A 17,920-nucleotide genomic window follows, 5' to 3' on the forward strand; every position below is an offset into this window, starting at 1 on the left:
GCACATGCCAGCCACTGTGTTAAATGCTCTCCACGCACGCCTCATTTCATCTTCACTGCAACCCCTTTAAGTAGACATTAACATCTCCATTCTAGACATAGGAAATCGAGGTTCCTGGAGGTTGACTTTTTTTAACCCATGCAACAGCTTTATACGCCCTCTGACCTCTGGGTCCCCCGAGCACCTAGCCACTCCCCTGCGTTATAAATCTTTATTTCCTTAACTATAAAACTGAGGTAACGCCCACCTCCCCTTGGGGATTAGTGGCAAGAAAGGACCTCCCTGTCTAACGCCTTCCTTCCTTCCATGCATAAAACAGTACGGTTTTTACATCAACTTCTGCCATGAGATGTCCCAAGGGAAAAGCACTAGGATGAGTGCAAGCGTGACTCTGGCCAGGGCCCCTCCAGTCACCCTCAGATCTGTCCATTCTAGGGGAGTTGGCACTTGGAGCTCCAGAAAGCGGAGAGAAGCTGGGAAATTTCCCACCGGTCCCAGAGGCCGGCGGGGGCAGGATCTGTTTTCCACTCTTTGAGGATTTTAAAGAAAGCAAACCCTAGGCCAACAGCCGAGGAGCTCACCGCTGCCTCAGGGGCGGGGCGAGGGAGGCCGCCTCCTCCCCGACCTCACCCCCGCAAGGCTCACAGCCGGCCCGCTCAGGCCGCCACGGACAGGCCGGGCCGAGGGGACTCAGGGAAGCCGGGGCCGGCGGGGTCGCTCCTCCCCACCCGCTAATTCCTGGCCCCAAGCCCCCCGAGTCGGTCCTCACGGAGGTGGCCGAGCCGCGACGCCGCTCCTCGCCTAGGTCCAGCACGTCCTCCATCTCTGCGGCCGCCTGACGTCACTTCCTGGAAACCCAGCGGCCCAGTCGCGTCCCTGACGACGGCTCCGCCCTTCCATCCCAATACTTAAAGGGTCCGCCGCATCGTTCCTGGAGTCTACGTGCCAACCTCCAATTTAAACCAAACCTATCCTAAACCTGCCTTTTTTGACATCTGGAAAAAATCTCCAGATATTAAATCCTGATAAGGGTGCTCCTGTGGGACAGTGAACAGTTTTAGTCTTTAGAAACTGCCTACATCTGTAGCTCTGTTCAAACACATAAGTTGTCAAGTGCAAAGCACTGCTAGTAATAGTAGTAATTTTTCTGATGCCTTCCATTTGTAAAGCTCTTTGCAATGTACAGAGGACCTTCACAGTTATTAGCTCATGGGAAGGGCATAACAACCTTGTGTGGGAAGCAAGATAAGTTGTATTGTCTCCAATGGACAGATGAAAGAACAGGCACACAGAGGGTCAGGTGCCAATAGATGATTTATAATGAAAAGTGCAATATACATAAACTCTGCCTTCAAGAATACAGAGCCGCTGAAGCAACACATCAAAAACCTGTGTACTAATAACTTTCAAAAGTACAAATAATCCCTCCAAGACCCCATGAAGTGAGCAGGAGCAGTATCTCTATTCAACAACTGAAGACACTCAGGTGGAGAGCAATGCCTTGAGGAAAGTCACCTGAGTGTTAAGCAGCAGAGCCAGGTGCTTTCTAACACCAGATCTTACTGAAGAATTTTTCTCTGGTGCATGTTACTGGGTGCCAGCCAGTCTCCTGGGCCAGCAGAGGAAGACGGCCCCCAAATTCCCAGTCTAATGGGACAAGCGAGTTGAGTCTTCATTGACTCTCCATGTAAGATCCCCACGTCAATGCCACTGACCAGTCCCTAGTACTGAGGACCCCCAGCCGGGACCCCAGAAGATGGGCTCATGACCCTGAAAGTGAACAATGTCCCCAACACCGTGCCTGGGGTAAGGCTTAGATGGCTACCTCTTAAAAGCGAGGACTTGGAAGTGGGATTAATGACTCTAAAACAGGAATGCAGGATTTCTTAAATGCCTAGTAAATTATTCAGTTCAACCATTTATCAATACATGTTTACTGGGTAGGGCTATGCGTTAGCATGCCTGTGACAACAACAGTACTGCCTGGATGTCAGAAGAGTTGAAGCCTCATCCTAGCTCTGCTGCTAACTACCTGTGTAGCCAGGCAGAGCCCTCTCTGGACCTCAGCTTCCTCCCTTGTAGTGGCTCTTAGAGATTACCCCTAAAATCTTTCACTCACGAACTCTGATTCTCAGTGAGAAAAATACCCTGTTAGATTTTAACCTGAAGAAACATTCACTGCCAAAAACCCAGGATGGATGAAATATAGGCTCCAGTGAAGCCCTTGTTCCCTTCTTCCTTGGCACCAGATGAGGAAGAAGGGATTAATCTTTGGATTATTCCATTTCTTGTGATCTCTGTTGAACAATAATCAATATCGAGGCAGCAAAGAATAAAGAGCTTTATTGGGGGGGGGTCTTAAGAATTGCAATTCAGGAGACACAGATTCTGCTAAAGTCAAAAGAGTGTTCCAGGGAAGAGAAAGGGTCAGGGGCTTACAGAGGCAAAAGCCACAAGGCTGTACTCTGACACGAGAAAGGAAATATTTGTCATTAAGGAATCATGAGTTATTTTAGAGTAAGGGTCTGATCAGTAGATAGGCTGTCACGAGGTATTATAAGGTAGGGGTCTGATAACTATCTTGAGTTTCTGGCAGATCTTCTGAATGCCTTCATTAGGACAATAAGTGGTCAAAAGGTCAGATTTTATCCAGGCTGAGACTCACATACTTCACACTTCCTCAAAGGCCTCTGGTTCCATTTTAGAGAGCTCTTAGCAATACCGACTCCATTTCTATTTTCCTTCCACTGCTCATAGCCACACCACCACCACTTTAGAGCTAATTTCCAAGACTCCGCTCCCACTTCTTCCCCAAATTCCTGAAAGCAAAGGGTGCACGTTCTGGGCAGAAAGAAGCCCTGGAGTAGGGCTTTCCAAACCTTGCTGGGCACCTGAATCGCCAGATCTTACTGAAGTATTTTCCTCTGGTGCATGTTACTGGCACCCAGTAACATGAAGTTTGTTAAAAATACATGTGTCAGTGCCCCGTCCCTGTAGACTCTGATTTGGTACAGGTGGGGTGCAGAAGGACATCACTTTAATAATTTTCCCTCTCATTTTACAAGTATTTACTTGAAGGTCTCAGTAGGGCCTTCTCTGATTTTAAATTGCAGCGTCCCCCCAGCCTAGGCACTCTGTCTCCTCTTTCCCTGCTTCATTCTCCACCGTGGCACTCACCTTTGATCATACTACATTATTTACATATTTAGCTCATTTATTGCATTTCCCACGGCCCTACTGCCACTTCTAGATGTGAAGTCCATAAGAGAATGGTTTTGTTTGCTTTGTTCACTGTTGCATCTACAGAGCCTAGAACAGTGCCTGGCATATAAGTAGACGTCAAAAATATTTCTCAAATGATAGCTGAATTCCAGAGTCAGTAGAGCACAGTAGTTAAATGCATAGACTCTGGCAATAGATTTCCTGGGTCCAAATCTCAGTGTTGACACCCACTGACTCTATGACCTAAAAGTAATTCAAAAGCAAGTTACCTTAAGCTTTCTACACTTAGGATTCCTCATGTTTTATGCAAATAAATATAATGTCTTCCAAACCAGACAGCCCTTGTTAAATATCACCTCCACCACTCACAAGCAGTGTAGCCTCTTAAATGGGTCTATGCCTCACTGTCCTCAACTTAAACTGATCAACCAGGGCCCTGGGGATGCAGAGAATCTGCCTATGAGCCAGGGGCAGGAACCAGACCTCGCAGGAAGGGTCTGGAAGGCTAGGGCGAGGTGGGCTGGGGTGGCAGGGAGCAGCGCTGAGTCCCAGGGAAGTGATCAATTCAGAGACAATCCTGGGGACGGGCTCGGGCATGGTGGCTTGCCCTCCCTAAGCTTTTGATGGGAAAAGACCTAGAAACTTAGGCTGAGAAAAGGAACGAAAGCGGAGAGAAAACCTCCCCTCACCCATCTGGGAAATGGGCTCGGGCCAACTGCTGACTCTGCGCTGGCTGGCGCAGCTCCCCGCGGAACCCTCGGCGGGGAGGAAGGCCGCGAACATCTGGAGGACATTTCTGTGAGAGGGGCTGCAGAGCGGGACCGGGAAGGGAGAAGTGCACTTGTACGCACGTCGGGCCGAGAGGGAAGCTGTTCCCCAGGGCACTCGGTCTTGTTTTCCTCGTCCTCTTTCGCGGCCCCTTCTCCCCAGGCCCCCAGCCTCACCCCCCACCCCCACCCCCGGCCCTCCCGGCCTTCCCGGCTCCGACCCGCGGAACCTCCTTCACTGGCGGCCTCGCCTCGCCAGAGGGCACCCTTGATCTGCCGGAAAACGCCACCATTTTTCAATGCCCCTGGAGCATCTCCAAGCTTCCGCGAGCCACCCGACTCCAATCTTGTCAATGAAGAATCGGGGCCAGGATCGCCGCGGGGCCGAACCCAGTTCCAACCCCGCGCCCAGGCCGGGCGTCAGCCCCACCGAGGGTGGGCACGGCCGCCCCTGCCCAGGCCCCACGCGCTCGCCGGCCCCTGCCCAGTGTCCCGCCAGGCCCGGGGGGCGGCCTGGACGGGGGGCCTGGGAGGGAGCAGAGACGCGCCGAGGAGAGGACGGACTGACAGCTGGCGAGAGGGCGAAGGAGTTGGGGTAGAAGGAGGGAGGGGATTCATCGGAGTAACTTTCCAGAAAAACAGTCAACGTGTAGCAGGAGTGACTCCAAGAGGGTAAAAAAAGTTCAGTTACCACGTCGATCGAGAGGACTCGCGAAGTATTTTTCAAATGGGCTCGGCTTTTCCTGTGCCTGTTTAAAACATTAAAATCGTGCCGCAAAAGAGGCTGCGTGCGCTGGTCCCTCCCCCCACCCCTCCCCCCACCTCACCCCCACCTCCCCTCGCCCCCTTCCCCCCCACCCCGCCCCGGGCCAGAAACGTCATGGGAGGGAGGTATAAAATTTCAGCGGAGAGAAATAGAGAAAGCAGTGTGTGTGCATGTGAGTGTGTGAGAGAGAGGGAGAGGAGCTTGAGGGAGAGGGAGAGGGAGAGAGAGGGAAGCTGGAGGGAGAGAAAGGGAGGGAACCAGAAAGCCAAGTCCAAGGGAATGAGCAAGAGAGGCGAGAGATAGGGGAAGAAGCATGAGAAAGAAGGAATAACAGCTTTCCGGAGGAGGCGTGCAGTGAACTGGCTTCTATTTTCTTTTTCTTTTCTTTTGTATCTTTTAAAGAGAAGCAGGGAACAGAAGCAATGGCCGAGGCAGAAGACAAGCCGAGGTGCTGGTGACCTGGGCGACCAAGTGGATTACTGGGGCTGCTCTCCAGGGGCTGTCCCCCCTGCCTGCCAATTGCACATAAGCCCACATCCCAGCCAATGAAGATGAGAGGCAGCGTGAACAGAGTCATTTAGAAAGCCCCCGGGGAAGTGTAAACAAAAGAGAAAGCATGAATGGTGTGCCCGAGAGACAAGTGTGTCCTGTGCTGTCCCCATCTTTAGCTGGGCCAGCAGCGGCCTAGCCCTGCCTCTCCCCACCTACTCACTGGTGATCTTTTTTTTTTTTTTTAATTTTTTTTTCTTTTCTTTTCCATCCTCTTTTCTTATTCTCCTTCAGGGCAAGGCAAGGATTTTGATTTTGGGACCCAGCCATGGTCCTTCTGCTCCTTCTTTAAAATACCCACTTTCTCCCCATCGCCAAGCGGCCGTTTGGCAATATCAGATATCTGCTCTATTTATTTTTACCTAAGGAAAAACTCCAGCTCCCTTCCCACTCCCAGCTGCCTTGCCACCCCTCCCAGCCCTCTGCTTGCCCTCCACCTGGCCTGCTGGGAGTCAGAGCCCAGCAGAACCTGTTTAGACAAATGGAGAAGAAACCCAGAGCTTCAAGGCACACAGTCGGCGTCTTCGTGCTCAGGGTTGCCAGCGCTTCCTGGAAGTCCTGAAGCTCTCGCAGTGCAGTGAGTTCATGCACCTTCTTGCCAAGCCTCAGTCTTCGGGATCTAGGGAGGCCGCCTGGTTTTCCTCCCTCCTTCTGCACGTCTGCTGGGGTCTCCTCCTCACCAGGCCTCGCAGCCCCCGGGCCTCTCTCCCCTGCTCACGCATGAAGATGCACTTGCAAAGGGCTCTGGTGGTCCTGGCCCTGCTGAACTTTGCCACGGTCAGTCTCTCCATGTCCACTTGCACCACCTTGGACTTCGACCACATCAAGAGGAAGCGGGTGGAAGCCATTAGGGGACAGATCTTGAGCAAACTCAGGCTCACCAGTCCCCCCGATCCATCGGTGTTGGCCAACATCCCCACCCAGGTCCTGGACCTTTACAACAGCACCCGAGAGCTGCTGGAAGAGGTGCACGGGGAGAGGGGAGACGACTGCACTCAGGAAAACACCGAGTCGGAGTACTATGCCAAAGAAATCTATAAATTCGACATGATCCACGGGCTGGAGGAGCACAGTAAGTCCAAATTCCCGCTGGGGTGTCTGCTCTGGAGGGTCTGACCTGGAGTGGGGAGCTCCACAGAGGGGGGCCTAGCGGTAGCCACACAGCAGGGTGCCCCGGGCTCACCCGCACCGGCTGGGGAGGTGCGATGCGCAGCTGGGGCTGGGTAGGTGGGTGGGGAGGGAGACAGAGGCACTCTGGTGGGAGTCGAGTGCTGCCGGGAGGCCGGGGGCCCCGGAGCTGAGCAGCTTGCTGAACTCACATCACATGAATTTGGAGTGACATTGCGCTGTCCTGTTAGCACGCGTGCTGTGGCACGTGTGGTCAGATGGGTGCATGTAGGTGCCATAAAGGGGCAGGGCTGGCTCTCTCATGAGAGAGGCCGTGCGGTTCCATGAGCTGGAGACCTCGGTCTTCTCCCTGCTTTTCACACCTCATTGTGACACGTCTCACGTTCTGTTTTTCCAGTTCTGGGGAAGAAGAGTATACCTGCCCCAAGTTATTGTCTGTCCAGCTTTTTGAGGCCCAGGCAAGGGACAGCTTCTCGCTGCCTAGGCCCTTCAGTCCACACCATGCCTGTGACCCATGTGAGCTGTGTGCGTGAGGGAAGGGGATGCGCCTGTGTTCACGTGGCTGTGTGCTTTAAAGCGATGTGTAGTCTGGTTTCGTACGGTACACAGATTCATGGGTGCAAAATGGGCGTCTTCCGGGCCCGTGGACACGGGGAAAGCGGGGATGTGGCTCTGGATGTGTAGATGACGGCCGGCAGCCCTTTTGTGTCTGCGTGTCAGGGGAAGAGTGGGTGGGAGGTGTGGCTGTGGATACAGAGGGGACGTGTGTCTGGGAGTGTGTCTTCCCAGGAAGCTCCCGTCTGTGCCGAGAAGCTGGGAGGCTTCTGGGTGAGACGTCTGTGTGTGTTTGTACACGTGTGGAAGTCATGTGTATTTACTGAACGGGGATTTAAAAAACCTCAATACAACAGAGAGAGACTTGGCAGATGCTGGGAAACTGACAGCCCAGGAAGGAGGAATGTGAGCCACTCACAGGCCAGGGACTCTGGGAATAGCTCTGTTTGCTTTTCCTACCAGCAGGTGTCCTCGACGCCCAGGCTACCTCAGCCTTGGCTCACCTGAGAGGTGGGCAGTGCCCAGAGTGGGGGTGGGAGGATGGGATGGAACAGGCAAGGTGAGGGTGGTCAGCGGGGGTACTGCAGGGGCTGAGAGGAACCTGGCTAGAGAGAAGGAGGAGTGGGCAGCCGATGGATGGACCGGCTCTGGCAGAAGTTGCCAGAGGCCTCACCGGGAGCTGGCCCGTGCCAGGCCCAGGAGCCTGCGGTTGCTGGCGAGGGGCTCCCGCCCCGGCTTCCTGTGGCTGCCTTAGGAGGTGGCTCCCGTGTGGGGTGGTGGCCGGACAGTGAAGCACAGCTAGTGTTCCCTGGCCAGGGTTCTCTAGGTGAGGCTGACTCAGGGTCCTCAGGGGCCTGTGGTTCCCAGAGGCACCAGCAGCTGAATGGCTGAACCCCCAACCCCCTGGGCACCCACAAAGGCAGGACATGGTGGCCAAACATCGGAGAAGGGTGGAAAGCTGACGCCTGCGGGAGAGGTGTGAGGAGAGTCCAGGGCAAGAGGAACAGACTCCGGGCCTTAAGGATCCGGGCCAGGAGGAGGAGTCCCGGGAAGAGGGATCTACGTCACCGGGGCCCACGCCGCCTGGAATCCCAAGCTGAGAACAAATGCGCCAGAGAGATGTAAGGGCACCCAGGTGCCAGTGGACATGTGTGCAGAGGCTCAGAGTGCAATTAGTGGACAGCCCTGGGGACAGCCAGGACAGGGCTGCACAGATGCTGGGCAGCCCCAGGCTGCAGCGCCAGGACCTTCCTTGAAACTGCAGTAGGTGAGGGTGGCCCTGGGGCCACAGAGCCATGATCAGGCCAGGAAGAAACCTGGCACAGTGGGCAGGATGCGACTTGAGATACCATGAAGGGTCCGGGGCCCTGTGGGACACGGGTGATGCCAGTGAGCCTTGCAGGTGCAAACAGGAAGCAGGCCCAGACTCTGCAGCTGTTGGAGGTGACACAGAGGCTGAGCAGACGCAGGCCTGGCCTGCCCTCCGGCTGGTCAGGTGTTGAGCCAGTCCCAGAGAGACAGATGCACGAGGCACACTAATTATAAAGAGGCAGTGGGCAGATGCAAACGTCTAACAGATGCTGAGAGGGAGCGGAGAGCCACCCTCCAAGGTCAGGGCGAGGGAAGCCTAGTGTCTAGAACTCCTGAGGGTGGGCCGGGGCCTATGGGTGGGGCACTGGTAGGATCTGAGTGCCAGAGCTCCTGCTGCCGAGGTGATGAGATCACATTCCCTTCCACATTTCATCACTCCCAGCCCCTTCCGGTACCCAGGGGACAGGCTCTCAGAGGGAAGTGACAGCAGGAGCTGGGGCAAGGAGACAAGGGTGCCTGGAGTGCGAAGTGCAAGAAGGACTAACTTCCAGTGGCGTAGGGGAAAGGGCATCAAGGTGAGAGCAAAGAGGATAAGACCGTTCTCTGGCTCTGCCCTGTCAGATGGGTACCCGGATTTCCCTACTTTCCAGATAAGGAGACTGCAACATGCATCAATTAAGTGATTTGCCCCAAAAGAACCAGGGCTGTAACCTAGACATTCTCCCTAGAGAATGCATGCTGTTAAACAATAATGCAAAACATAAAATATGCATTGTAAGTCCCACCTTTAACCTTTGGGCTCCAAGAGAACTTTGGTTTATGATATGAAGGAGTCACATGCTGGACCAAGCAGGTGGGCGTAGGAGCTATTACTGTATGTTAGTAACCCTGGTGGCAGATTGCTTAGGGATCCCTGGGTGTGCTCTTTCTTAGCTCTGCCTGTTTCTATGGCCTGGAGATTCATACTGCCACAAACGTTCTCCCAAATTCAACAAAAGTGTTTTCATTATCTGCTTAAGACTCTCAAGCAGGTTAAGCAACTACACCATGTGGAATTGAGCTAGTCACACCTCTGACCCTCAGTTTCCTCATCTGTAAAGTCAGAGATAATCTCCACGCTCCCTTCCAGCTGAGACAATTCTTTGTATACATCTGGGATGACTCAACAGGTCTCTGCTGGGGAGTGAAGGCAAGACTCATGTATATCTTATTCCTATATAATTCTCCAGGATTTTGCTATGGGAAGTGGGTAGAGGCTTTCTCTGACCCACGTGGTGGGGAAGCACACAGCCTTTTCAGTTCTTTTGTCATCCTTGTTATCAAGATATCAGCAGTGTAGGTGCTGTTTTAACTTCTGGCTTGTAATTATCTGTGTCTGGCAGGAGACTCTTGTTTTCATCTGAGGTCTGACGCTAAGACAACCAGCGAACCCAGAGTTCATGAGCAAAGAGAAAACGATATTTTAGCGTTTCTTTTCTGGATGCTACTTTTAGATCTTGTTCATTCTGAAAATTAAAAGAGGTTTCTTATTGAAAGAACTCATTTGATCTAAGTGCCAATGCTCTCTGCACGCTAGGTCAGTGTTTCTCCAAGTGTGGACTAGAGACTAGGTCAATGTGAAAAACATGAATTCCCAGTCCCTAGCCTACCCTTACAGAATCAGAATCTCTGGGGGTGTCGTCTTGAAGTATCTGTATTTTTAACAAGCTCTGTATTGATTTTTAAGTTCACTGACGCTTAAGACTCAGTGAACGAGGGCAAAACCTTTCCTTAGAAGGCCTGCAAACACAAGAGCCCACAGAGCCCAGGCCGCTGATGCAAATGATCTAGAGGAAAGGCTGCAGCACAGGGACCATGACAAACTGCACAGGACACTTGGCTTTGGGGTCATGGAGAGAATAGGGAGACTGGTGGCGGGGGGACTTGGAACTGCCCATGTCCCATTAAAAGAGGGCACCCACCACTCAGCTCCTGCCAATTTTTGCATTGGGGAATGTGGGTCCACCATGACTAGATCTTAACTGCTTCCCAGAAGAGGAGAAAATCTTTCTGTGAAATTTCCCAACTTTTAACCTGGGCTTAAAATGTTTATGGGCTTCTAATTCAAAATTTTACAAAACAATGCATTGGCCAAACAATATTTTAACGGGTTAACATTTAAAGGTTAACCTATTTAAAGGTTGAATCCTTAAAGCTGTGGTTTATCAGAACATCTGGATGCCATGGTACCCTTTGCAGAGCACTATAAACTGTGGTTCTCAGTCCTGGCTACACATTAGAATCATCTGGAGATCTTAAAAAAAAAAAAAAAAAAAAAGCTCTGGACCCACCCAGAGGTAATCAGAATCTCTGGGGATTAGGTCCAGGCATCATCTGTTTTTAAAGCTCTCCAGGTGATTCTAAGGAACAGCTAGGGTAGAGGAGCACTGCCACACTGATATACGTAGTCCCATCATTGGAACCAGAAGTAATTTTACTAGCAGAAATGATGAGCACAAGCAGAAGTACATCTAGGAGCCCAGGTGTCTGAAAGCATTAAAAAATGCCTGGTCTAAACATGGTCAGCTGTTTCCAGATTTTTCCATGAATACCCTGCATGAATATTCTTTGCTTAGTTTTCTCTCCCTATAGTAAAAAGGAGAAAATAGCACCCATTAATATATGTACTTTGTGTGCAATAGAAAAAGTTGGTCATAATTTAATTTGTAAAGGTGGACCTCCTAGGCCAGCTCTCAATACTACTAGTGTTCTGCAGAAGCATGGCTTAATCACAAAACTGGGAAGTGGTTTTTGTCTGAGGCATAAGTTGGCACTCTAGCCCCATTTCATGGAATCCTGCTACAGTTTGTTGGTGAAATCACCCCTCCACTAAATGATCTCTGAGGTCCCCTCCAACTTCCAGAGTCTTTGCTTCAGTAAATGAGGTCAGAAGACCTGGGTTCAAATCCCACCTCTGCCACCTACTATGTGAGTGATCTCGGAAGAGTGATTTAACTTTCCTGATACTTACTTTTCTCATTTGTAAAATGATAAATTTTACTTATTCTCATTCTCCTCAAGGATTGTTAGAGGGTCAGATGACTTAATAGAAGTTCTGTGAAATGTAAGATAGTGTTATTACATTTTGTTTATTTACTTATACTCTGGCTCATTCCACAAATTATTTAAAGCGTGGATTTAATTGTCAGGAAGATTATGTTTACATTTTATTTCCTCTCCTATACTGTTCTTTTAAAATCACTAATGATTGTGTCTGAGCTTTGCTTGCTAGTGTCAGTTTGCTTGTGTCAACTAATTCATGTGTGACCCTGGCCAAGACCTCTCTGGGCACGAATTTATCTGAAGTGGGTTGCACTAGATGACCCCTAATGTCCCTTCTGAGTCTGTTAGAAATCTGTAGATCCCAGGGATAAAATATGACCTTTCTCATCCCCTTGAAATCTCCTTGAAATTCCCACCAAGAGGAGTCTAGCTTGGGGAACAGATACCTGATTGATGGGCTGGAAGAAACAAGGAGGAAGGGTGACGAGGGTGTCCTGAAGACCCTCTTGGCTCATCATCCCCCGTCCCCTGGCTCCCCACTGTCTTGCCCCCCAGTCTGACTCTCCTCACTGGCACGGGCCATTTTCTGTTCCCCTTTTCCTTTTTATAGCAACGCACACACTGTGCTGACGTATCTTTTATTCCCTCTTTCAACAGTTACTGGAGGTACTAGTCTAACTGAAGCCATATTGATGACAGCTCCTCCGAGACCCAAATATGTCAGTACTTGAGAAGGTTTCCCTTCCCAGGAGCTTACCCATGTCCAGAGGGTTACAGACTTGCAAACTCAAAAATTAAACGGCCATCATGATCCCTCTTTCTGGTTTTATCCGAAATGGTTTAAGGAATAGTTGGCAGTATTCGTTCTTTCAAAGCCAGTTATTAATCAGGGCTTCATTAGCTAGCATTCACACATTTGTTTTCCCAACATCTGTTCCATTAATTTTCTAAGAACCAGTGTCAGACCCACCAGATGGCAACTTCGAGAAACACTCACTCATCCTTTCCTACAGCTCAGTAGCGCATGTGCCTGTGTCCAGGCCTCTGATCTCCCGCCCTGTCCATGACTTCCTAAACCCCCCCTGGGGTGATTATGGGCTTGTTCCAGCCATGTTCATTATGTGTGGAATCTGGGTCTCTGGGCTTGAGTTTCAAGTTCTGGCTATTGTTACCATTTGTGTAGAAAGTTTTTCTCTGGGTGTTAATGCTGCTCAGACCTTGAGGTTGTAAAGAAATGACAGGATCTTCCTGTCTCCTTTATCTGGCTCTGAGGGGGTGGGAAAGAGCATGTGCGGCCTTCTGTCTTGTGGATGGAGGTTCAGAGGCCAGCAGGGTGACAGAGGCTGGCATAGCGTGTGCTGTCAGGGAAAGTAACCCTTAGAGAGACAGGAGCCAATGGTGATAGACCGGCTTAGTCTGAAGAAACATCTGGGGGGTCTGCCAGGCTCCAGATGTGTGGGCTCCTTGTCACACCAGTGCTGTCTCATTAGATCCAGAGTGTCACTTTCTATGACTGCCTACTGTTAATAATATAAAATCCAGCCCCTCGGTCTGACGTTTCAGCCTCCCCACAGGTGGACCCCAATCTACTGTCTTGACCTTGTCTCACGGGCTCCAGCCTGGCTGCTTCAGGTCCCTCTTACCCACGTGTGTTTGCTCCCCTCCCTGCCTGTGCTTCCAGCAGTCCTTTCATGTAAAATTCTTTCCTCTGCATCCTTAGACCCTTTCCTCCTGCAGGACCCAGATCAAATAATCACCCAGATTAAATAATCACCACTTCCACGAAGTGCTCTCAACCCTCTCCCTCCTCTGACCTGTTTGCAGCAACTCCTAGGCTTCTCCAAAGGCCCTTAGCACTTTCCCTCTGGTCCTGTTGTTTGGTCCATGTACTAACAGCCTCCCCTGGATATTAATCTCCTTGAAGGCAGGGGCCCTGTCTCTTCCTTTTTGCTTCCCAGTGTTAGCCTGTGCTCGGCACATAGCATTTGTTCACTGCATGTCTGATGAATGAATGAATGCCTGAATGAACAAACGCATGAATGAATCAACTAGCTAACAACGATTAAACTGCTAGAGGAAATTGCTGATATCACTGGAGAATCTGTATTTTCTAAAAGAGTAGGAAAGCAGGTTGGAGAGCCTGCCAGAGTGGGGATGGCGAGGTGAGGCGTTGGAGGGGCCAGTTGTTAGTGCCATGTCCTGGGGCACCATGTCCTGCTTCACCATGAGGCCTATGTGTGGTTCCAGGGCCACCCCGGATCTTCCTTGGGTTTTTCCACCTTTAGGTCTGAGGCCTCAAGCTTCTAGAGAGGTCACAGGTGGAACACTGGCCCCTTGGTGAGTGTCTGCTGGCAGCACACTGTCCCTGTGGGTCTCGCTCATGCTGTGCCTCCCCCCACTGCTCTGCCTCCTAGATGACCTGGCCGTCTGTCCCAAAGGAATCACGTCCAAGATTTTCCGCTTCAACGTGTCCTCAGTGGAGAAAAATGAAACCAACCTGTTCCGAGCGGAATTCCGGGTCTTGCGGATGCCCAACCCCAGCTCCAAGCGCAGCGAGCAGAGGATTGAGCTCTTCCAGGTGAGCCCCCTCCCAGGACAGACACCACTCAGGCGGGAAAGCTGGTTCCTTGGCCAGATTGGGCCTCCACGCTGCTCAGAGTTCAGCAGACCTGGGTGTGAATCCTACCTTCTCTGAGCCTTAGTTTCTGTATCTGTGTCTGTCGTTAAGAGGATTAAGACTTAACCGAGGAACTCAAAGGAACATTTAAGAAGTCTTAGTTTGCTGTTGCTGCCCCTCTCCGTCCTCCTACATCATGACACGCGGGTGCCCCGTCCTGGCCTCGGGACTTATTCCTTCCTCTGCCCTGTAGATCCTCCAGCCGGATGAGCACATAGCCAAGCAGCGCTATCTCGATGGCAAGAATCTGCCCACGCGGGGCACTGCTGAGTGGCTGTCTTTCGACGTCACAGACACTGTGCGTGAATGGCTCTTACGAAGAGGTAGGTGGACTCAGGATGAGCATTTTGGAAGGAACCTCAGGTCTCTTGGTCCTTCATGACACAGAGGGAAGAGGCCAGAACTAGGGGAGACACAGATCTGGGTTCAAATCCTAGCTTTGCCATTGACCTGTTATGTGTCCTTTATTCGTTCACTCAACTGATACTGACTAAATGCTCACTCTGAGCCAGGCCCTGGGGATTCAGCAGTGAACCAGGCAGGTGAGGTCCCAGATCTCATGGGCCTTTCAGTGGGAGAGACACGTAGTAAACAAGTAAACATATTGATGAATAAGACTTTTATATATATTATAGTGATAAGTGCCAGGAAAAACAGAAAGAGGGCAAAGCGATAATGACTGGGTGGGGTCCAACATCAGATGTTCAAGGAGTCTCTTTGAAGAAGGAATTTGTGCACTGAGATGTGAGGGACAAGAAGGGCCCCGTCTGTGAAGGTCAGGATAAAGGATGTGCTAAGCAAAACCAGTGAGAAGCAGCAGGAGCCTGACTGGTGTGGCTGTAGCAGGGTGAGCTGGGGCTCAGAGAGGGGCTGGGGCCACACGATGTAGGACTGTAAGGCCACGGTCAGGTGTCAGGACTTATTCCAAGTGTGATGAGACGTCCTGGGCAGGCTACAGCAGGGCTGGGGATGTGGGGGTGAGGTGATTTGGTTTACATCTTTCAAAGACTCTCTGGTTGTCATGAGGTCAAGGGAGGAAGTCAGGGGCCGTTGTAGCAGCTCACGTGAGAGCAACATGGGCTTCGTCCGGGGCGGTAGCCACGTGTGTGGAGATGATATGGATTTGTTCTGTATTTTGGAGGTGGAGCCAATAGGACTGACTGGTGATTAGATATGGGGTGAGAGGACACAAGAGGAGTCTAGATGACTGAAGATTTTGGGCTGAACACCCATGTGGTAACACATTGAAATAGGGAGGCTGAGAGAAGAGCAGGTTTGGGGGCAGGTTCCATGTTGGCCGATTAAGTTTGAAAGGCCTGGCAGTCATCCTGGTAGAGCTGTCCAATAGGCATATCCAACTTCACACGTCCCAAATCTCTCACCCACTCGCTCTGCTTCCTCACCTGGAAAACAGGTAATGGTGTCTTCCCTTCATGCCTCACAGAGCTATTTTAAGGATCCATTGTAGTTAAGAGAACTTCCAAGTTTTCGGCCTGTTATGGGAGAGTACGCTTTTATTAGGTCAGACGAGGAAATGGAGGCCCAAAGAAGTTAAGTGGCTTGACCAGAGTCATCCAGCCTGGATTAGAACTTGAGTCTCCTGATGGACAGTCATGGTGCCTCATGGCATCACGCTCTGCTATTTCTTCCCTTCTTTGCTTGGTGGTACTGCCTGGTCTGGTGCTCAGTGGGTTGAGGGTATCTAAGGTGGTCCTGTCTGTTCCTTGTATCCCTCTTGTGAAGAATTTTCTATTCTCATCAGCTGCTGGGGAGCCACAGTCCATCCATCCACGTACTGATACCCAGAGTCCCTTGGGCAGGTGGGTCCTTCCTTGTCCTCAGTGTTTTAGGAAATTAGGGGTTGAAGCTCTAAGGCAGAGATCACAAACTGGTTGGCCTACCAATATTGTTTTAATTTAACTAGTGGTCAACAGTTTTTGTTTTAAAGTCAGGAGATTTCACATAAAACCTAGACTTCTGGCTTTTCTTGACACATGGGAAGATTTCCTGGTAACAATCCATCAGAGGTGAGTAGGGCCACCTCTTGAGGCAGGGCATGCATTCTTCATGTCACCACAGGCCCTGCCATTCCCCAGTGTTTCCCAAGGGTGCGGCTGGCAGTCCAATTCAGCATGATACACTGGCTCGCTTTGCTCACTTACATAACCTGCTGGGCTCTGTAGGCATCCGAGTGTGCAGGTCCCCATCTGAGGGGCGTAACCTGGTGGCTGAGTTGGCAGATAGGGGGCTGGAGGTCCTGCCTCAGCTCCAAGGGTATTGGGATTTCCCTCCTATCTCCCTGACTGAGCATGAAGGCAAAAACCTGGGAGAACCCATGTGCACCAGCTGACAGCAGCACTGTGGGAATTCTGACTCAACTCTGCCTAGAGCCCGACATGGCTACAGAGAGGAGAGGCTGGGGAAATGAATCTCTCAGCTTCCCTGTCTGATTTTGATCAGCTCCACCTGGATCTCTTTGAAGCCCTGGGCACTTGAAGGAGTTCTTATTTTCACAGCTGCAGAACTCAATGAGAAGTTTGCACTGAGAATGATTTCCATCCTCCTTGAGACATCAAAAAGATAATTTCGTAATAAAACCTATGGGTTCCCCACCCACCGTCCCCACCGCTGCCAGTTCTGAGGTTAGTTCTTCACTGGAACCTTCAGTTCCTGCTCTGGCCGCTGCTGCCCACCCCTCGCACGGGGGAGTCATACACAGACCTTTACTTCTGCAGAGCTCCTGAGTCTCTTGAGGGTTCTTGGCCCCAAACAAGGCAGTAAATGGACTCCAAATGGAGCAGTTGGCAGTGTGGACTGTGAGGAAACTGAGTCACATATACAGTCTTGTATTAGTTCAGCAAACATCTAAGAGCCTACTGTGCACCGGTTCCCAGGCTGCTTTCTGGGCCCAGAGCCGGCTGGAGCCCTCTCCAGGGCTGTGGGCCCAGGTCTTCACACCCCTGTGCTATTGTTCCACACAATCTGTTGGCTCCCCTGTGTGCAGAGCCTGGCCTCCCCAAGCAGGCCGGGCAGGGAACACGCCCAGCACCATGGCTCAGGACAGGGGGCACACTGGGAATACACAGGCGTTTTGTATCTCAGTGACTGTGTGGGCATCTACCTTGATGGTCCCGGCTGGGCTCTCTTTGGTCCCTCTTTGTCTCTAACAGTTAGGAACGTGGCTCTGATATCAGGCTGCCTGCGTTTGAATCTTGGTTCTACCACTTACTGGTTGGATACCTCGGTCAAGCCATTTAATTTCCCTAAGTCTCAGTGTTCTCATCTGTATAATGCGGGGAGGGGGTAATAACAGCTCCTGCTTTGTAGGATTAGTATGGGGATTACGTAAATGACTTAATGCACTCATAGTCTTAGAGCGGTGCGTGACATGTAGCAACACTCAACAAACGTTGGTGATTATCGTCATCATTCTCTGAGCCCTCTACCTAGACAGAGCCTGCTAGCCAAGCCAGGCACCATCACACACGCACTGCCTGCACCCTAACCCTAACTCTCCCCAACACATCTGTCTGCGTCTTGACTTTCTAACTCACAGACTCATAGGACTTGTCCACTCTAGGTCTCTCCCGGACTACTTAAACCTTTCTGGGTAATAGGAAGTGTACTATGTTTTATGTAGCCTGTTTCAGCTACTCTAGCTCCTTCTTTCAGAAAGAGGACACTCCTTATACATCCCTCTCTATCCACTTCTTGTTCTCCATCTGGGGCTCAGCCTCCTTGTTATATTGGCCCCTCCCCAGCCCACCAAAGCCAACCTGGGACAGAAATCTTCAAGCTCAGCAGGTGTCAGTGTGTCCCAGAGGCTGCCCTGACTGGGGGAGAACAAATGAAGCTGGGATCTAGAGTTTATGGGAGAAGGGATTGGGCTGGTTTTTAACTAGT

At 51.2% G+C, this 17,920-nt stretch overlaps 2 protein-coding genes across 6 annotated transcripts in view; one reads left to right on the plus strand and one right to left on the minus strand.

The window, feature by feature from the left end:
- IFT43 (intraflagellar transport 43) overlaps positions 1-17,920 on the minus strand; it is a 115,146-nt gene that overhangs the window by 87,702 nt on the left and 9,524 nt on the right. The window contains exon 1 of one of the 3 annotated variants that reach the window (XM_060132891.1): positions 770-832. The exons of 1 other annotated variant lie outside the window; for it this stretch is intronic. In XM_060132891.1, coding sequence (XP_059988874.1) covers positions 770-823 — 54 coding nt within the window. In that variant the 5' untranslated portion in view covers positions 824-832. Of the gene's footprint in view, positions 1-581; positions 717-769; positions 833-17,920 lie in introns of those variants that run through there. One more of the 3 variants, XM_060133062.1, reaches the window with a different exon arrangement.
- TGFB3 (transforming growth factor beta 3) overlaps positions 1-17,920 on the plus strand; it is a 28,248-nt gene that overhangs the window by 2,264 nt on the left and 8,064 nt on the right. Inside the window, exons 2-4 of one of the 3 annotated variants that reach the window (XM_060132732.1) lie at positions 5,158-6,376; positions 13,755-13,918; positions 14,211-14,340. In XM_060132732.1, the coding sequence (XP_059988715.1) occupies positions 5,890-6,376; positions 13,755-13,918; positions 14,211-14,340 (781 nt within the window). In that variant the 5' untranslated portion in view covers positions 5,158-5,889. Of the gene's footprint in view, positions 1-4,949; positions 6,377-13,754; positions 13,919-14,210; positions 14,341-17,920 lie in introns of those variants that run through there. The other 2 variants (XM_060132669.1, XM_060132754.1) reach the window with 2 other exon arrangements.

This window comes from Lagenorhynchus albirostris, chromosome 1 (genome assembly GCF_949774975.1).
Source record: "Lagenorhynchus albirostris chromosome 1, mLagAlb1.1, whole genome shotgun sequence".
NCBI classification, from domain to species: Eukaryota; Metazoa; Chordata; class Mammalia; order Artiodactyla; family Delphinidae; genus Lagenorhynchus; species Lagenorhynchus albirostris.